The following is a 21,526-nucleotide window of genomic DNA, read 5'->3' as shown; positions in this document are numbered from 1 at the left end:
CGGTGTGAATGAAAAAGGGGAATAGTGTCCTTTCCAGAGGGTCACGCCCTGGAATTTCACCTCTGTACTTCATACATTTGTAATACGGATTCCTAAAAATTTCTGGTAGAGCTCTGTCTCTCAATGCCTTTTCTTTCTTACTATGATGTCTCCTATTACCTGGTCTCTGGGAAAATTATTCCCATTTCTTACATAATGCGAAGGTTTTCAGAGAATATACTCATCTTTATTGTCCTATTAGTTTATTTAGGAAACTGATAAATAGAATTCAGTTTTTCTTTCCCCTGGCCCTGAAGATTTTCCATCAGAAACTTTAGAAATTTACCTGCGGTGGTATATTGAAGTATAACCTTACAGGCGGATCTTGAGATTTTCCTGGAGAGATGTCTTTTTCTTTTTGAATTAATTAATTAAATTGACTTTTGGCTGCATCAAGTCTTAGGTGCAGCATGCGGGATCTTCATTGAGGCATGCAGGGTCTTTCGTTGCAGCGCATGGGCTTCTCTGTAGTTGTGGCGGCAGGTTTTCTCTTCTCTAGCTGTGGTGTGCAGGCTCCAGGGCACATGGGCTCTGTAGTTGTGACGCGCAGGTTCCAGAGCTCGTGGGCTCTATAGTTTGTGGCACGCGGGCTCAGCAGTTGTGGCGCATGGGCCTATCCCTGCGGCATGTGGGATCTTAGTTCCCTGACCAGGGATCGAACCAGCATCCCCTGCATTGTAAGGCGGATTCTTTACCACTGGACCACGAGGGAAGTCCCTGGAGACATGTCTTAATTCTATGCAACACTTAACCTACTTTGCTGCTGCTTCTTTTTTTTTTTTTAATTTCTTTATTTTTGGCTGCGTTGGGTCTTCATTGCTACGTGCAGGCTTTCTCTAGTTGCAGCGAGCGGGGGCTACTCTTCATTGCGATGCGCGGGCTTCTCATTGCGGTGGCTTCTCTCATTGCGGAGCGTGGGCTCTAGGCTTGTGGGCTTCAGTAGTTGTGGCACGCGGGCTCAGTAGTTGTGGTGCACGGGCTTATTTGCTCCGTGGCACGTGGGATCTTCCCGGGGCTCGAACCCGTGTCCTCTGCATTGGCAGTCGGATTCTTAACCACTACGCCACCAGGGAGGTCCCTATTTTGCTTCTTGATTTATCCACTTATTCCATAAGGAAGAGCAGATGGTAACTCTGCTTTCATCCTTTCCTTGTTCTTGGCATCTGCATTCTCTACCATTTTTCTCACAAATATTACTTATAATTGTAAGTTTAAGTAATATTTAACTCTTTTAATATTTAAGGAGAATACCAGGAAACAATGTATTACTTTGGCATTACTTTGGCATATTAAATATGCATTAAAAATCCTTGTTTTCGACCAGAGCCTCCCATCAAGCCTCTTAGATAGCCTCAACCACCAGAGGGCAGACAACAGAAGCAAGAAAAACTACAATACTGCAGCCTGTAGTTACAGGCTGATAGTTACAGAAAGATAGAGAAGATGAAAAGGCAGAGGGCTATGTACCAGATGAAGGAACAAGAAAAAACCCCAGAAAAACAACTAAATGAAGTGGAGATAGGCAACCTTCCAGAAAAAGAATTCAGAATAATGATAGTGAAGATGATCCAGGACCTCGGAATAAGAATGGAGGCAAAGATTGAGAAGATGCAAGAAATGATTAACAAAGACCTAGAAGAATTAAAGAACAAACAAACAGAGATGACCAATACAATAACTGAAATGAAAACTACACTAGAAGGAATCAATAGCAGAATAACTGAGGCAGAAGAACGGATAAGTGACCTGGAAGACAGAATGGTGGAATTCACTGCTGCGGAACAGTCTAAAGAAAAAAGAATGAAAAGAAATGAAGACAGCCTAAGAGACCTCTGGGACAGCATTAAACGCAACAACATTCACATTATAGGGGTCCCAGAAGGAGAAGAGAGAGAGAAAGGACCAGAGAAAATATTTGAACAGATTATAGTCGAAAACTTCCCTAACATGGGAAAGGAAATAGCCACCCAAGTCCAGGAAGCGCAGAGAGTCCCATACAGAATAAACCCAAGGAGAAACACGCCGAGACACATAGTAATCAAAGTGGCAAAAATTAAAGACAAAGAAAAATTATTGAAAGCAGCAAGGGAAAAACGACAAATAACATACAAGGGAACTCCCATAAGGTTAACAGCTGATTTCTCAGCAGAAACTCTGCAAGCCAGAAGGGAGTGGCATGATATACTTAAAGTGATGAAAGGGAAGAACCTACAACCAAGATTACTCTACCCGGCAAGGATCTCATTTAGATTTGATGGAGAAATCAAAAGCTTTACAGACAAGCAAAAGCTAAGAGAATTCAGCACCACCAAACCAGCTCTACAACAAATGCTAAAGGAACTTCTCTAAGTGGGAAACACAAGAGAAGAAAAGGACCTACAAAAACAAACCCAAAACAATTAAGAAAATGGTCACAGGAACATACATATCGATAATTACCTTAAACGTGAATGGATTAAATGCCCCAACCAAAAGACATAGACTGGCTGAATGGATACAAAAACAAGACCCATATATATGCTGTCTACAAGAGACCCACTTTAGACCTAGGGACACATACAGACTGAAAGTGAGGGGATGGAAAAAGATAGTCCATGCAAATGGAAATCAAAAGAAAGCTGGAGTAGCTATACTCATATCAGATAAAATAGACTTTAAAATAAAGAATGTTACAAGAGACAAGGAAGGACACTACATAATGATCCAGGGATCAATCCAAGAAGAAGATATAACAATTATAAATATATATGCACCCAACATAGGAGCACCTCAATAAATAAGGCAACTGCTAACAGCTATAAAAGAGGAAATCGACAGTAACACAATCATAGTGGGGGACTTTAACACCTCATTTACACCAATGGACAGATCATCCAAAATGAAAATAAATAAGGAAACAGAAGCTTTAAGTGACACAATAGACCAGATAGATTTAATTGATATATATAGGACATTCCATCCAAAAACAGCAGATTACACTTTCTTCTCAAGTGTGCATGGAACATTTTCCAAGATAGATCACATCTTAGGTCACAAATCAAGCCTCACTAAATTTAAGAAAATTGAAATCATATCAAGCATCTTTTCTGACCACAACGCTATGAGATTAGAAATGAATTACAGGGAAAAAAACGTAAAAAAGACAAACACATGGAGGCTAAACAATACGTTACTAAATAACCAAGAGATCACTGAAGAAATCAAAGAGGAAATCAAAAAATACCTAGAGACAAATGCCAATGAAAACACGACGACCCAAAACCTATGGGATGCAGCAAAAGCAGTTCTAAGAGGGAAGTTTATAGCTATAGAAGCCTACCTAAAGAAACAAGAAAAATCTCAAGTAAACAATCTAACCTTACACCTAAAGAAACTAGAGAAAGAAGAACAAACAAAACCCAAAGTTAGCAGAAGGAAAGAAATCATAAAGATCACAGCAGAAATAAATGAAATAGAAACAAAGAAAACAATGGCAAAGGTCAATAAAACTAAAAGTTGGTTCTTTGAGAAGATAAACAAAATTGATAAGCCATTAGCCAGACTCATCAAGAAAAAGAGGGAGAGGACTCAAATCAATAAAATCAGAAATGAAAAAGGAGAAGTTACAACAGACACCGCAGAAATACAAAGCATCCTAAGAGACTACTACAAGCAACTTTATGCCAATAAAATGGACAACCTGGAGGAAATGGCAAATTCTTACAAAGGTATAACCTTCCAAGACTGAATCAGGAAGAAACAGAAAATATGAACAGACCAATCACAAGTAATGAAATTGAAACTGTGATTAAAAATCTTCCAACAAACAAAAGTCCAGGACCAGATGGCTTCACAGGTGAATTCTATCAAACATTTAGAGAAGAGCTAACACCCATCCTTCTCAAACTCTTCCAAAAAATTGCAGAGGAAGGAACACTCCCAAACTCATTCTATGAGGCCACCATCACCCTGATACCAAAACCAGACAAAGACACTACAAAAAAAGAAAATTACAGACCAATAGCACTGATGAATGTAGATGCAAAAATCCTCAACAAAATACTAGCAAACAGAATCCAACAACACATTAGAAGGATCATACACCACGATCAAGTGGGATTTATCCCAGGGGTGCAAGGATTCTTCAATATACGCAAATCAATCAATGTGATACACCATATTAACAAATTGAAGAATAAAAACCATATGATCATCTCAATAGATGCAGAAAAAGCTTTTGACAAAATTCAACATCCATTTCTGATAAAAACTCTCCAGAAAGTGGGCATAGAGGGAACCTACCTCAACATAATAAAGGCCATATATGACAAACCCACAGCAAACATCATTCTCAATGGTGAAAAACTGAAAGCATTTTCTCTAAGATCAGGAACGAGACAAGGATGTCCACTCTCACCACTATTATTCAACATAGTTCTGGAAGTCCTAGCCACGGCAATCAGAGAAGAAAAAGAAATAAAAGGAATACAAATTGGAAAAGAAGAAGTAAAACTGTCACTGTTTGCAGGTAACATGATACTATACATAGAGAATCCTAAAACTGCCACCAGAAAACTGCTAGGGCTAATTAATGAATATGGTAAAGTTGCAGGATACAAAATTAATGCACAGAAATCTCTTGCATTCCTATACACCAATGATGAAAAATCTGAAAGAGAAATTATGGAAACACTCCCATTTACCATTGCAACAAAAAGAATAAAATACCTAGGAATAAACCTACCTAGGGAGACAAAAGACCTGTATGCAGAAAACTATAAGACACTGATGAAAGAAATTAAAGATGATACCAACAGATGGAGAGATATACCATGTTCTTGGAGTGGAAGAATCAACATTGTGAAAATGAGTATACTACCCAAAGCAATCTACAGATTCAATGCAATCCCTATCAAATTACCAATGGCATTTTTTACGGAGCTAGAACAAATCATCTTAAAATTTGTATGGAGACACAAAAGACCCCGAATAGCCAAAGCAGTCTTGAGGGAAAAAAATGGAGCTGGAGGAATCAGACTCCCTGACTTCAGACTATACTACAAAGCTACAGTAATCAAGACAATATGGTACTGGCACAAAAACAGAAACAGAGATCAGTGGAACAAGATAGAAAGCCCAGAGATTAACCCACGCACCTATGGTCAACTAATCTATGACAAAGGAGGCAAAGATATACAATGGAGAAAAGACAGTCTCTTCAATAAGTGGTGCTGGGAAAACTAGACAGCTACATGTAAAAGAATGAAATTTGAATACTCCCTAACACCATACACAAAAATAAACTCAAAATGGATTAGAGACCTAAATATAAGACTGGACACTATAAAACTCTTAGAGGAAAACATAGGAAGAACACTCTTTGACATAAATCACAGCAAGATCTTTTTTGATCCACCTCCTAGAGTAATGGAAATAAAAACAAAAACAAGTGGGACCTAATGAAACTTCAAAGCTTTTGCACAGCAAAGGAAACCATAAACAAGACGAAAAGACAACCCTCAGAATGGGAGAAAATATTTGCAAATGAATCAACGGAGAAAGGATTAATCTCCAAAATATATAAACAGCTCATTCCGCTCAATATCAAAGAAACAAACACCCCAATCCAAAAATGGGCAGAAGACCTAAATAGACATTTCTCCAAAGAAGACATACAGACGGCCACGAAGCACATGAAAAGATGCTCAGCATCACTAATTATTAGAGAAATGCAAATCAAAACTACAATGAGGTATCACCTCACTCCTGTTAGAATGGGCATCATCAGAAAATCTACAAACAACAAATGCTGGAGAGGGTGTGGAGAAAAGGGAAACCTCTTGCACTGTTGGTGGAAATGTAAATTAATACAGCCACTATGGAGAACAGTATGGAGGTTCCTTAAAAAACTAAAAATAGAATTACCATATGACCCAGCAATCCCACTACTGGGCATATACCCAGAGAAAACCGTAATTCAAAAAGACACATGCACCCGAATGTTCATTGCAGCACTATTTACAATAGCCAGGTCATGGAAGCAACCTAGATGCCCATCAACAGACGAATGGATAAAGAAGTTGTGGTACATATATACAGTGGAATATTACTCAGCCATAAAAAGGAACGAAATTGAGCCATTTGTTGAGATGTGGATGGATCTAGAGACTGTCATACAGAGTGAAGTAAGTCAGAAAGAGAAAAACAAATATCGTATATTAATGCATGTATGTGGAACCTAGAAAAATGGTACAGATGAGCCAGTTTGCAGGGCAGAAGTTGAGACACAGATGTAGAGAATGGACATATGGACACCAAGGGGGAAAAACTGCAGTGAGGTGGGGATGGTAAAAAAAAAAAAAAAGGAAAAAAAAAAATCCTTGTTTTCTGAAAATAGTAGCAGCTTTGAGAATGGCTGGATTGTGAATCACATACTCTGGACCGATTTTGGGTCTGTCTGGGCCACCACTGCCTGCCCATAGGCTTCCAGCTTTCTAGGTAGTATATGTATTTGTATGCACGGGGATAGCCCTGTGCTCAGAGAATGAAATGAGACAATAGCAGATGGCCAAGCATGCAGTACAGTGGGATTAGCACCGGCCTCTCCTTTCCAGGGCTCTCCGCTATGGTTTAAAGTAGTTTTGTGTTACAGTAAATTTCTTATCTTTATAATAAATCACTGACCTGGAAAACGTAATTGAGCATTTGAATCTGAGCTGCATTCAGAATCTGTGTTAAAATTGTACAGCTTCTTGCTTGGTTGATTATAAATGGTAATGTAGCTTGGAGTTTAATTTGCTGACGCAGACGTTATCATCTTTCGCTTGTATGCTTCTGTAACTTCTCTTTATTTCACCTTGCCTGCATCTCCAGTTTCCTAGGTTTTGGTATTTAGAGTTTAGATTTATCAGTAGCAGAAAGCTAACTGATAATTGAATTAGAAAGTTTTCCCTTTTTGTGGTCCTGGATTGGTTCTTTAAGTCTCCTGTTACTTTGTTTTCGGTAGGAAGTCAGAAAGAATAGGTTCTTTATACACTCTGTTTGCTGTAGGGTCTTGACTTAAGGACATGTTAGTTTCTTCACTTTTTCCATATCATAAAATGGAAAGAATATATTTTATCATTGAAAACAATATTTACTAATTTATTCTGAGAAAATTAATATTTTAAAAATTGTGCTTTTATTTTTAATAAGGATTAATTGTAATGTTTTCTAAATATTCTTTTTAAATCACAAGCCAGCTGTTAATGAAGCTAAGTTGAAAGAAGAGCAGGTCAGGCCCTAATTGGATTTTAAGTTGGAAACTTAATATACTTAGGCATTAGAATTTTCCCTTTTCTTTCTTTCTTTATTATTTTTTAATAGAACTCAGTTTAATTAAAAATTTGTTTCCTCAGTGGAAAATATGTATAGCTAAATTCTTGAAATATTTTATTGAAAAAACAATGCATGGTAAATGAAGTCTGATTGATGATAACTTTTCTGCTGGGGAATATGCTCCATATGGATTTACTTTGCTTCATATAACTTTTTTCCCCTCACTTTTTCAAGTAAACCTTAAGGAGGGTAGATAGTTGAACTTTCAAAGTCTGGTTTAACTTCCATTTGTCAGTAGATAACTTTTTAAATGATGCTGGTATTATACAAGTGACATCTTACAATGATTGAAGAATTATTCCCTAAAAAAGGGAGGATCTTAGTTTACTTTGTTACAAAATATCTTTTCATTATGGTATGTTCCTTCTCACCATCCCTCCTCTTCCAGAACACCCCTCTCCAAAAAATAAAAACAATAAAACACAACATGCCTCATCCCTATCTTCTGATAATCTAGAAACAATACACTTTCGATATCAGTGATTAAAACAGAAAGAGCGATAGCACTGTAAAGATAGACGGGGGAGGAAAACCTCTCGCTGCATAGTAAACTGTTGCTGAAGCTTAGTGGAGTAAACAGTCATTTTATTTGTGAATCAGGAATTCAGGAAGGGCTCTCTTGCGTAGTTTGTCCCTGATTTGTTTGGTGACAGCTGGGGGTGTCTGCAGCTGGGTGACCCACTACCAGGATGGTTTCTTCATTTGCGTACATCCTGCCTGGGTATTCCTTGGCCTCTGGCTCCGTGGCTCCGTGGCCAGTTAAGGGTTGCGCTAGGAGTTGGTTTGGAAGCAGCAGGGGATTCCTTTTGTCTGTACTCTTTTGGTCACAGTAGTCACAGGACCTAACTTGATTTGGTGGCGGGGGCGTCAAGGAAAATACTCCACGTCTTACTGGAGGAGTGGCAAAGCCACTTACAAAAAAGCACGTGAAGTCGGAGACATTGTTGCGGCTGTCTGTGCAAAATATCTGCTCCAGCTGAATAAAAATGTTGGATAAAGGATTGAGAACATGAGGGCGAGATTTTGTTTGTGTGGTATGGTAACAAAGCTCTCACTTTCTTTTCTGTTGTCGTATGACTTTTTTGTATATTTCCATGTTCTGCTCAGTGTTTTAATCTCTTATTCATAGGACTTCTACTATCATCCATTGCTGTCAACAGAAGTCACTTCAAACCAGAAGGAATTCTAAACAGTGTTAAGTTGTTTTACCCAATTGAGGCATTATCACTGGGTATGAAAATAATTGATAGGAAAAGGGTACAGAGGAATAAGGTGTGTGGAAAGGGCAGGCTGACAGCAGAAGGTGAATTAATGCTACGTATTCAATTTGGAGATCATCATAGGTGAGCAGCACAACCGTCTAGATGAAAACTTTTGCGTATGAGTGACCTAACGTGGAAGAGACACCATCTAGAAGCGCGTCAGACTGAGTATGTGCATGGATGACACAGTGATTGCAAGAGAATTTTTAAGTCCATTAAGAACAGAGAAACTTGACTAAACTGTTATTTGTATTTGTGTTATTTGGGGAATAACGCCAGATAAATCTCAGTACTAGAGTAGTTTCACGCTTCGTTGATGGATATTGGGAACCTTGACTTTTTTTTTTTTTTTTCTGTTTTCTTATTCTGTCACAGAAACTATGCTTTTTAAAGATTGATGCTTCAAATTAATAGATTATAATTTCATTCCATTTATATCAGTGTTTCTTAATGGGGAAGGGAGGGACAGTTCTGTCTCAAAAGGGGCATTGTACAAGGTCTAGAAACATTTTTTGGTTGTAAAAACCCCTGGGTGGAGGGGGGGAGGGGGGAACCTTGACTTTTAAAGCTAGCACCATAGGGTTAATTGGATTGATGCTTTTTTTTTCCTCCCTAATTGAGATATAATTCGCATACCATAAAATTTACTAATTTAAACTATATAATTCAGTTGTTTTTGGTATACTTACAAGGTTGTGCAACCATCACTTTCGTCCAGTTCCAGAACATTTTCATGACCCTAAAAAGAAACCCATACCTGTCACAACCCCTATACTCTGCATCCACTGCCTACTTTTTGTCTTTATCAATTTGCCTATGCTAGACATTTCATAGAAATGTAATCATATAATAAGTAGCTTTTTATGTCTTGCTTCTTTAATGTTTTCAAGGTTCATTATGTTGTAGCAAGTGTCAGTACTTTATTCCTTTTTATGGCTGAATAATATTCCATTGTAATGAATATAGCACATTTTTTTTTTAATCCATTCATCAGTTTCTGGACGTTTGGGTGGTTTCCACTTGAATAATGATTATGTTACATCTATGTACAAGTTTTTGTATGAACATACGTTTTTCATTTCTCTTGAGTTTATATCTTGGGATGGAATGGATGTTAACTTTACCTGTAACTTTTTGAGGAACTGCCAAACTGTTTCTAAAGCGGCTGAACCATTTTACATTTCTGCCAACACTAGTTATTTTTCTTTTTCAAATAGCCATTCTAGTGGGTGTGCAGTGGTATGTTGTTGTGGTTTTGACTTCTATTTCCATAATGACTAATGACGTTGAATGTCTTTTCATGTAATTGCTGGCCATCTGTGTATCTTCCTTGGAGAAATGTCTGTTCAGATCCTTTGCCCATTTTTTTTTTTTAATTTTTATTTATTTATTTATTTATCCATCCATGGCCGTGTCGGGTCCTCGCCTCTGTGCGAGGGCCCTCTCCAGTTGCGGCAAGTGGGGACCACTCCTCATCACGGTGCGCGGGCCTCTCACTGTCGCGGCCTCTCCCGTTGCGGAGCACAGGCTCCAGACGCGCAGGCTCAGCAATCGTGGCTCATGGGCCCAGCCGCTCCGCGGCATGTGGGATCCTCCCAGACCGGGGCTCGAACCCGTGTGCCCTGCACTGGCAGGCAGAATCCCAACCACTGCGCCACCAGGGAAGCCCCCTTTGCCCATTTTTAAATGGAGTTATTTGTCTTTTTATTGAGTTCTAGAAAGTCTTTATTCGGGAGATTCCATCCATATCAGATAAGTGATTTGCACATATTTCTCCCATTCTCTGGGTTATCTCTTCACTGTCTTGATAGCATCCTTTGATGCACAAAAGTTTTAAATTTGATGAAGTCCAATTTATCTGTTTTTTCCTTAGTTGCTTATGTTTTTGACATCATATCTAAGAAACCATTGCCTAATTGAAGGTCACAAAGATTTCCTCCTGTGTTTTCTTCTAAGAGTTTTATAGTTTTAGCTTTTACATTTAGGTCTTTGGTCCATTCCTAGTTCATTTTTGTATGTGGTGTAAGGTAGGGATCCAACTTCATTATTTTGCATGTGGATATCCATTTGTCCCAGCACCATTTGTTGAAAAGACTGTTCTTTTCCCACTGAATGGTCTTGGGACCATTGCTAAAAATCAGTTGTACATAGACACACATGTTCATTTCTGAACTTTAAGTTCTGTTCCATCAATTTATATGTCTGTCTGTTTCCCACATCACACTGTCTTGGTTACTGTAGCTTTGTAGTAGGTTTTGATACTGGACACTGTGAATCTTCTACCTTTGTTCCTTTTCAAGATCGTTTTGGCTTTTGGGCGTCCAAAAAAAGAAGTAACCGCCTCCCCCCAACATCAGGTCTTTCAGTTGATCAACACAGGATGTCTTTTAACTTGTTTAGGTTGTTTTTAGTTTCTTTCATTGATGTTTTGTAGTTTTCAGTTTACAAGCCTTGCACTTCTTTAAATTTATTCCTAAATATTTTATTATTTTTGATGCTACTGTAAATGGAATTTTCTTTACTTGATTTTTAGATTATTTATTTTTAGTGTAAAGACATACAAGTGATTTTTGTTTATTGGTCTTGGGTTTTGAAACTTGGCTAAATTGGCTTATTATCTTTAATGGTGTTTTAGTGGATTCTTTAGTATTTTCTATGTATAAGATAAAGCCATCTGCAAATAGAGGTAGCTGTACCTTTTCTTTCCAATGTGGCTGCCTTTTATTTCTTTTTCTTCCCTAATTGTCCAGTATAATGATGAATAGAGGTGGTGAGAGTGGACATCCTTGTCTTGTTCTTTATCTTAGGGGAAAGGTTTTCATTTTTCACCTTAAGTATGATGTTAACTGGGTTTTTTACAGATGCCTTTTATCCAGTTGAGGAAGTTCCCTTCTATTCCTAGTTTATTGAGTGTTTTTTTATCATGAAGAGGTGTTGGGTTTTGTCAAATGCTTTTTCTGTAGTTATTGGGATGATCATGTGGTTTCTGTTCTTTATTAATATGGTACATTATATGGATTGATTTTTGTATGGTGAATCAATCTTGCATTCCTGGGATAAGAGTGGATGTGTTTTTAAAGAGCCTTGTATTTTTCACCTGGAGAGATGTAGAAACTTGTTCTACCACCATTATCATGGAGGCAATAGGAATGGACCTGAGAGAACACAGCCTTTGGATAAATGCTTTATTTTCAAGTGCTAGGGTATAATATAAACAAGAAGCATTCAAAGGCTTATAGTGTAATGCTTTGTACAACACAGAAGTAATTTTGACTCTTATGAAAACATCATTTCTTTGGACTTTTAAGTAGCTTCGTGAATAATTTGAGGATTTATGTGATGTGTCCATTTCCTATTAATCGTATGCCATATTAATATTCTCAGAGTCTTGCAAGCTCTAGTTTGGAGTGCCCTGACTTCTGTTTTGACTGAAAACATATTTTAAACTTGAAAAATGGTAATTAACAAGTCAATATGGAAGGGTCAGATTCCTTTTGGGACAAAGGTTGTTCTTAGTAGTCTCTCAGGAGACCTTGTAGCAGGAACTTGTCAGAGTATAAATATTACATAGATAAATATCTAGAAAGAGGCAAAGGATTTGGAAAAAAAATGCTTGATCAGAGTTTTGAAGCACAGTTAATATTTTCTTCTGCTTAAAACTGCTTATAATTTGGCATGAATTAACTTGCATTGCATTCTCACCTGTGGGAATGCCTGTTTTTGGATAGACGCCTAGGTGCCTGTCAACTCCAGTTGAGAAGTGGAAATAATTAACCTCCTGAAGAAATTATTAAATCAAACTTTGATGAAGTAGCTTTTTGTGCTCTTCCTTCTCTCTGCCATACCGATATGTACACCCTCACCAGAAAAGAGCTTCCAGCATCAGACGTGTATTTTGTCCTTTATCTGTTTTATCTTCCTGTAATTGCCAGACCTCCTTACTTTTTTCTCCTAACACTTTTTTTTTCCTGCAGGGGTTTTTCAGATTAGAAAAATCATTCAAGTTGACCAAGGAGGATTTACTAAATTTAGTAAGATTCTTGGGCTTCCATTGCATATAGGTGAGGAACTGTTGTTTGGATCTGTTCTCCCTGCATCCCAACCAGGCCAAACTCTTACACAGCAAATTTGGTAACACATTATCTTTGTAAAACAGCTAAGCAAGCAATTTTAGGTGAAGTGGCTATTCGTTTTAGAAAATAGTGTGGGTATTTGAAAAGAATGCCACTAATTAATGATTTGTAACTTTTCTCCTACCCTTTTGACAATCTGATGAAAGCTGTGGGTGCTCTTCATGTAAAAATGCACATGGCTCATTTGTGTGGACCGGGATGTCAGACACACCTTAAAGGCCATCCCTGAACTCCTGCTTCAAAATGCCCACCATGGGTGAAACAATCAAGTTGGGATACAAGGGTCTCTAGGTTTTACAAAGCCATAAAATTATGTATATGGTTCAAATACAGCATAAATTGAGAGCAATTACAATTTCATGTTAAATATTATTTAACTAGAAAGAGCATACATAGCTGCTGGGTATAATGGATGCTGTGATGAGTGACCCAGATCCCTGCTGAGGGTTGAAGGTTGTATTCCCCCAGGTGCTGGAAGTATCCCCTGTGGAGATTGCGTTGGCTAAAGAGACCTACCTTGTACAAGGCCACATCCCTTCCCATTGGTATCCAATGATTGATCCTTGTAGGGTACAAGGGCTTGAACCCATTGCCCTGACTTGGGGCAACTCTGAAAGGTCATCGCAGATTCAGAGCTCCCCATGGGGTTGTCTGAATCCTTTGGGACTTCATGGCAGCCTAATTTCTCCCTCTGCACCATCATGCTCCCCCCCCCCACTTCCTTTCCACTGGTATTGATCCCAAGAGCACCCTCTAATTTCTTGAACAATAAAATCTGTCTCAAGGTCTGCTTCTTGGGAAACCCAGCCTTGTCACACTAGGATTGACTTTTAGTACAGGTTAGCTTACTTCAGGCCATAAAAGTAGGCCTGGCTAAAATAAAAATTGAGTGAGATGAACTTGAATTTAGACTTAAAATATGTGAAGCATCCTATTGCTGTTTCCTTTGGACCTTATATTTCAAATAGGTTTTGCAAGTCTTGGTTTCTCTGGATTCATTTGTTATCTCTCAGTCTTCCTTTGGCATTGCGGAAAACCCCCCAAGTCTCTGACAGCTTGGTTTGGTCCCACAGTATGAACCTGTGGAAGGTGTGGGTTAAATAGAAACGCTCACATGTCCCACAGAAACCCCTAGAGATTTCCCATGTTGGTAAGTGCATATGTTAGGAGAATCTCTCTTATCATGATCCTAATCATATTTCTTGTAAATCCTGAGATTTCTCAGATAGGAGTTAGAAAATTATTGCTTTTGTCATTATCATTGAAATCATGTATGTCCCTTCTGAATATTTGAAAAATGTGGAAAAGGTATAACAAGGAAAATTCTATGTAAAAATAAACTTTTCCTTCAAATTGGGATAATATTGTACATTTTGATAACTTTTCTTTTTCATGTAATGTTATATAATAAAGAAGTTTGCATATCCTTAATTAATCATCAAGTATATGAACTGTAATGGTTGATAGAGCATATTTAATTTAGCTAGCCTTCTATTATTATGTACTTGATTTTTCCCGACTTTGTTATTGGTAACAAGTAATACAAAGAATAGTGGTTCTTTGTGGGGGGATGGGCAGAAACTAAGCCTAGTGTGTCTGCTTTAGTTAGTTACTTAAAAATACTGAGTTCTTTCATCACTAAAATGTAGTGAACTATTAGATCTAAGAGTGTTCTATCTATTGTTATCGTACAGCTTCAAGGGATGCCATTCGTATAGGTGTGAATTGAGGTCCTAGGTACAGTCTCATCATTGCCGCTGCTTCACAAGGACAGCCACCATGGGTTTATGGGTCCTCTTTTTGTTGGTTTTTTTTTTTTTTGAGCAATTTTAGCATATGAATATCCGTCAAGTTTTTATATATGCCTGCCAGATATAAAAAGAAGTATTTGAGCCATTTCCTTAATTGTCTACCAAGCAGATCTTGACTAGCAGTGTGACCTTTGGTCTCACCAGCTTTTGCTTCATATTATCCAGTTATTTTAATTCAAGAGGTCCCTAGTTCCATTATCTGTACCATGAGCAAGTCTATCAAGGAACTTACTTTCCCTCCCAGCAATTAATAAAATCTAACCGGAGCAATGGACTCTGTATTTTCCTAAAGGTCATACCTATACTTCCTGTATAGTTCAATTTGAACAGTTTTTAAGATAAAATACAGTAGTACTCTGCTGAAGTTTATTACTTTTTAAATGTTCTCGTCTTTCCCATCATAAGAATACAGTTGTATTTTAGAATTGAAAGGAATATTAGTGGTCTTTGTCTTGTAGGTAGGTAATTAGAAAGAACAAGTAAATTGCCCAGTGAGACATAGCTAGCTATTTATTCATCACGGTAATCCGTCCATTACTTATATGATGAGAGAATAGCACAATTGGGAGGGAAACTCAGCCAAAGAAATAATTGGTTGTCAGCCAGAATCTTTGCTGGGCTTATTAAAGACCCTAAACAGTCATTGAGAATATAGCTATGGGAGTTTTAACAACCTAAATTGTGTTTAAAACACTGCTTAGAGTTCCACATGACTTTGTTGCTCTTGTATCCTCTAATCGTTGGAAACACATAACTGGACAAGTAAAATTTAGAGACCAGTACAGTCTGGGCAAACCCTGATCATTTTGGTAAAGTATAGTTGTGCCTTGTTAGTACATTTCACAGGCCTGCAGGATGGTAGACAGACAATTGCGTAGATCAGGGGACTTAGTGAATTTTTCCTTTTTAGATTCCATTGATTACTGTAGGTCTCTTTTGCCAGCTGATTATGACCAGTTCATCCAGACTGTACTTTTACCACTGATACTGAGAGGTATTATTAACCAAGAAGGTAAAGGTCAGAGCCTTTCTGAGTAACTTGCTTTCCACAATACATTTGACACTGACGGCTGCTTAGAACAAGTGTGGAGGCATCATCCAAAAAATTCTTTGCTTTAAATGATGTTCCAGGTAGCTAGGTGACTGCAAGGAGTATTTTGGGATTTCTTGTCCTTAGAACTACATCCTACAGGAAGTCCCTTCTACGTTTGCTCAGTGATTAGGGCCTCAGCAGCAGAGCAGTCAGTTCCACTTGACTAGGAATAAATCACCCACGTTGAACCATGATAGTTTCTGACAACTGGCAATGCTGATAAAAACCAAAACAAAAGATGTTAAGAAATCTGTGCCAGTGTGGAGCTGGTGTGCAGATTTGATGGATTCACGTGCAGCATGCATTGTGCATTAGTCTTCCTCCTCTTTCATCGGTTTTTCTCTCTTTGTAAAATAAAAATTGTACGAGAAGAAAGGCTCTATATCATATAATAATTATTTCGATTTTCTTTCTAGCCCAGTTAACAGAGTTATACCCTAATTAGAGAGGTCATTTTAAGGAAAACGCCTTCCTTCTCTAAGCAGTTATTTAGAAAGTGTTTCCTTCTTGAATTCTTCACTCTTAGTTCTTCTCTATGATTTTAGGCTGTATGTATAAACCTGATTGACCCTTCCCCTCCCTCTTCATCACCAGGGACACAGATAATATAGACTAAACACCAATTCCTTCGATCTCTGCACAGTTTTACTCATGCAGAAATTGAATACATGTTAATAGCTGCTTAATGATTTCTTCTTAATACAGATCGGTTATGCATAAAGTAGGAAGAGCCCATAGAATTATAAAATACATTATTTTCTGCAAGAATTTTTTATTAACTTTCAATGTTACTAAGTATAAGTTATTAAAGTAAAAGAAGAAAAGCTTTTTTAGCTATTGTTAAGTGCTCCTTAGTCCGTGTGTATAAATAAACTAGCCTCCTTCTACCCCTTGAAAGGCCAAACAGACTGTCTTAATACTATCATGATATTGATCCTGATATCAAGTACCTTTGGTTCTGCCCACCAGCTTTAGTGTGTTATGTTTGACTATACACGGAAGTACATGGAAGATGCTCTTCTGCATTGGCAGTGGTTTGGTACCTCCACCCTTCCTTCTTTGCTTCTGTAGGGGAGAATATTTTCATATGTGACCGTAGTAATAACATTGTGTTTATTGATAAACACTACTTAATAACAAGGAATCATTTATGGAAAGATGCTTGAGACATCTTTGTGTGATTCTTCTTTCCCCCCCCCGCCCCCCATCATAGAACATATTATTTATAGCACAGTGATTAAGAGTAGAATTCTGGAGCTAGATTGCCTAATAATTATAGTCTTGTGGTGGAGCTTCAATAGTTGTTATACATAGATTTCTGAAAACAGTGCCTGATACATACCACACTCTCTGTGTTAGTGGTGCCTCTTGTCACCACTGCCGCCGCCTCCTCCACCACCCCCATCACGAGTAATTTTTTGTTGTTTTTATCATATTGCCATTTTAGGGATTCTGTGGTTTCTGTTTCTACAAAAATGGAAAGTTTTTTTCTTCGGTAGATATTCTGAGCATATTTAAAGGAGTATTTTTCCACTTAGCATGATTCTGAAGCAGTCATCTTTATCATTAATAGTCGAGTATGTGCATAACTGATCCAGTTTTTCTCTTAGCTGTTGTATTCAAAGCTTTTGTAAATAGTGTATTTTAGATCCTGTGGATAATTGAACTTGGTATAGAATGGGATTTCCACTATATAGTTTATAGAAATTGCATAGTAAATACTGAAATGGTGTGACATGGGACTATTAGGGTGAACAGTTTTCACAGCCTCTATATTGGATTAGTTAAAAGAAGAGAATAATGGCAAGATTAATATGATAGCATTCATACACCCCTTGGTTAGCAACGTCTGAACCCAGAGAGCCTTGATCACAAAATCACGATTTTGAGTCTCAACCAAAGTGAGGATATATAAAAGGAGTTTTCAGTAGGATTCAGCTGCTGTCCATCATGATGCTGGGTAAACGGAAAGTGCTTTGTACACACCCATCCTCCCACACACCACACAGAGCCTCTTTTGGGTTAATGCTCTTGCAGCTGGTTTGCACATATCTGTATCTACTGCAAGTCTTCCTTGCCGATAGCAGCTTGCCCAAAGGAGACAGCTCTAGTGAGCGCGGCCCTTTCTTCACCGTGGAATGGCTATTTCTGCTCTCCAGGAATAGCCATCCTCTTCCTCCCCTCCAACTCAGCAGTTTAGACAGCTGGCTAATTGGATAAGAAAGTAGCTTAGGGAGAACTTGTTAATGGGGATTTTACCTGGTTTAGCAGCTTCTGCACCTGAGTATATCAGGAAAAGTCTTTTTGTTTGTTGGTTTGTTTGTTTTTGTTTTTGCTGGCAAAGAATAATGGATCCCTTTAATAGTTGGACTACATACAAATTATACAAGTGGAATTGTTAACAGTGAACATCTTAATTATTTCTTAGATGCTGATGATGGAGGAGAAAGAAGGGTATAATCCTTATTATGCATGTAAGGGCTGTTTGTATATTAGGTGGGCTCATAAAACAAATCTCTGGTTTCTTGTATGTAAAACTTGGTTCTATGAAGTTTTATTTTTTAAAAAAGGTGGTTGTACTGCTCTTCCTTGGTAAAAAAGTCTAATCAACAGAATGATATCTTTTTTGTGTGTGTGTAAGGTTTATATGTCAGCAACTAGGATGACCCACACAGCTGGTTAAATAGGTAAACACCAGGGCATTGCCTCCTGTATGTTATGGAGTACTAGATTTTTAAGTGGCAAAATCTCTTTAGTGGTTGTGAATTTACCTAAGTATTGATCCATATGAGATTCCAATAGGAGTGTCTGATTAAACTAAAGGAAACTAATGCTTTTCATATGTGATGGTCTTTTCTCTCACAGTATGCTTTGGACTTTATCAGCATGGAAAAGACTGGAGCCAGTTGCAGTGGTTCACCTGTAGGATTCTTCCTGCGTTAAAGAGTGAAAATCCAAGCCTGACAGTACTCATGGTTCCCTATTCTGAGTTCGCTGAATCTTTTCGCTTAGCTTATTTGTTCTGCTGTGGAATTCTCAGGGACTGTAGAGAGGGACCTTTTTTTCTTCCCCTTGGAAGGGTCTGCTTGGAATGAAGCAGACCCTTAAAGAGCTTATATTAAATTGATTGATGCAGGAATTATTTGAAGGTTGGATTTAGGTTCTTTTGTAGTTCTTTTCTTGGCAGAAGTCTATGTGTATGCCTAAATACAGTTTATAAAAGTCCAAGCTTATGTATTATTTACTGACTAATGAACCAGAATTTATTATAGACCTGATGTGTGCCAGATATGAAGATACAAAGCTGGGGTAGAGGAGTAAGATCCAGTCTATTTGTGGAGATGTGTATAGAATGAGTAATAACAATATGGTTGGAGATTCGCGTTATAATGTATAGATAGATGAAAGAATGGAGATAAATGTATAGATAGAGAAAAGAATGGGAGATGTGTATATGTATGTATGTAGATCAATACTTTGTTCATGTGTGATGGCATACAGACTGTGGTCATCTTATTGTCATGGGGATAAGAGCAAGAAAGTCATCCCAAAGCAGATAACATTTATGTTGCTTTTTGAAAGCCATGTGAAATAAACCAGCTAGTTCAAGAGTAGACGATGATATTATATTCTCCTGCTTCATTTTTCTCTGTAGGACTTATCACCATCCTACATACTATGTTCATTTCATTCATTCATTCCTTGTCTATCATATTAGGATTAAGCTCTTTGAGGGCAGGGATTTTTGTCTGTTTGGATTAATTCTATATCCTCAACACCTAGAAAACTGCCTGGCACGTAGCTGAATGAAAGAATGAAGTTTGTGAGTTTTAGAATAGTTGTCTTATTTTCCTTTTGCTTATTAAGAATCTCTCTCTACAGTTCCTCCATATTTTTGCTTCCTATTTTTCATTGTGTGTACGGGAGTCTCCCTAGTGATAATATGCTGTTTCCACACTAGTTCACAAACCCATCCCCTATTTTCCATCTCTCTTAACTCACTTAGTTTCCAAACTCTCTTACCTGAATTGATACGCTCTCCTAGCTGTTTTCATGCCTCTACGTAACTCCCCTTAGATATTGACTATCTTCTCCACAGCTATCAGAATTATCAGTCTGAAATACAGAACTGACCGGACTGTTTCTTTGCTTAAAAGTCCCTAATAGTCCCCATCTGTCTAGAGTAAAATGTGTGCTCGTTAGAATGGCACGGAAGCCCATCCATAGCTTGGATTCAGGTACATAAAGTCCCCTTCCCATCTTATAATGAAAATGGGTCTGTTCATTTTTCTTTGTGTCACTAGTGCCTGGCATGTAATAGAGACTTCACCAATAGTTTTTTGAGTAAATGAATGCGTACTAGGGTATATGAAGGAATGAATAACTATAATAATAAATTTCATTGAAAATGCTTGCTGTTGAAATAAAAGATGATATAAAAACCTAACTTGAACACTAGCATTTAAGAACAGTTTTTCCGGGCTTCCCTGGTGGCGCAGTGGTTGAGAATCTGCCTGCCAATGCAGGGGACACGGGTTCGAGCCCTGGTCTGGGAAGATCCCACATGCCGCGGAGCAGCTGGGCCCGTGAGCCCCAACTACTGGGCCCCAACTACTGGGCCTGCGCGTCTGGAGCCTGTGCTCCACAACAAGAGAGGCCGCGACAGTGAGAGGCCCGCGACCGCGATGAAGAGCGGCCCCCGCTCGCCACAACCAAAGAAAGCCCTCACACAGAAACGAAGACCCAACACAGCCAAAAATAAATAAGTAAATAAATAAATTTAAGGACAGTTTTTCCTTTTTACAGCTGATTTGTTTTTCTTAGCATCCAGCTGTTCAATTTGCTGTCCTCCCTCAGCATTTTTTAAAGGAATCTCTCTGGGCATTTACACTGTTGCTTTGGAAGTAATCCAGTTTCTCATGGCTTTCCTCTCTGTAGGTCTTCCCTTTATCCCCATCCCTATATGTTGGGTCTTTTCTCCCTAGCTACTTTCCTTATTTCTTTATAGAGATTTATGACTCTGCATGTATGACCATACCCATGTGTATGTCTTTTCTCTCTTCTGGCTATAAGTTCTCAGTTTAAAGCTTTGCATGAAGTTCTAAGACCCTTAGGGTTAAATTACTTCTACAGAGCACACACTGACAGCCCTGATCTACCTGTTTCCAACTTAAAATGATTTTTATTGTGACTGTTTGTATTTCTCTGAATTTCCTTTTTTTCCCCCCCTTAAATGTGTGTGCACAACTCAGATTGAAAATCTCCAAGAGCAACTTAGAGATAAGGAAAAGCAGATGAGCAGCTTGAAGGAGCGAGTCAAATCCTTGCAGGCTGACACCACCAACACTGACACCGCCTTGACTACTTTGGAGGAGGCCCTTGCCGAGAAGGTGGGTGACTGGCCCAGACTCCTCACAGACACATTTCTTCTGCCTTCTCATTAATCTGAAAGTCACTTTAGTGATGAGACTTGATAGAGGAGACAGAAGAAGTCGCTTTGGCAAAAGGGAAAAGAGCTGCCTGTACTGTTGCTGACGTACCCAGTGTAAGGGAAAGAAGATTCGTTTTGTTGTTGCCAATTTAAGCACCTGTTGCTAGGCAGGATGGATTCCGTACTGGAGGGCAGTGGCTGAAGTTTCTAAAGAACCAGCCATGTGCTCCCTGTTTACTATCTTCTTTTTATGTGTATGGTCAGCTAGAATCGGTGATGTGGGAATGTCAGACGCTGACCATCAGGAGGCAACATTAGTTCTCTTTTACTGTGCCGCATTGGGATCTAATATATTCATGGGTTTTAGTTATTAATACAGTGTACTTGCTATTTTTCTAGTC

General features: G+C 38.3%; 2 protein-coding genes across 21 annotated transcripts in view; one reads left to right on the top strand and one right to left on the bottom strand.

The window, feature by feature from the left end:
- Window positions 1-21,526, bottom strand: part of LOC309623767 (uncharacterized protein) — a 238,852-nt gene that overhangs the window by 141,004 nt on the left and 76,322 nt on the right. The window lies entirely within an intron of this gene.
- LOC309623752 (ELKS/Rab6-interacting/CAST family member 1-like) overlaps window positions 1-21,526 on the top strand; it is a 167,569-nt gene that overhangs the window by 101,922 nt on the left and 44,121 nt on the right. For 9 of the 10 annotated variants that reach the window (XM_082380893.1, XM_082380891.1, XM_082380894.1 and 6 more), the window contains one exon: window positions 20,947-21,084. The exons of the other annotated variant lie outside the window; for it this stretch is intronic. In XM_082380893.1, coding sequence (XP_082237019.1) covers window positions 20,947-21,084 — 138 coding nt within the window. The remainder of the gene's footprint in view (window positions 1-20,946; window positions 21,085-21,526) is intronic. 10 annotated transcript variants of the gene reach the window in all.

Source organism: Balaenoptera borealis (assembly GCF_965194805.1).
Source record: "Balaenoptera borealis genome assembly, chromosome: 2".
In the NCBI taxonomy this organism is placed as follows: domain Eukaryota; kingdom Metazoa; phylum Chordata; class Mammalia; order Artiodactyla; family Balaenopteridae; genus Balaenoptera; species Balaenoptera borealis.
This window is presented reverse-complemented; position numbering and strand designations above follow the sequence as displayed.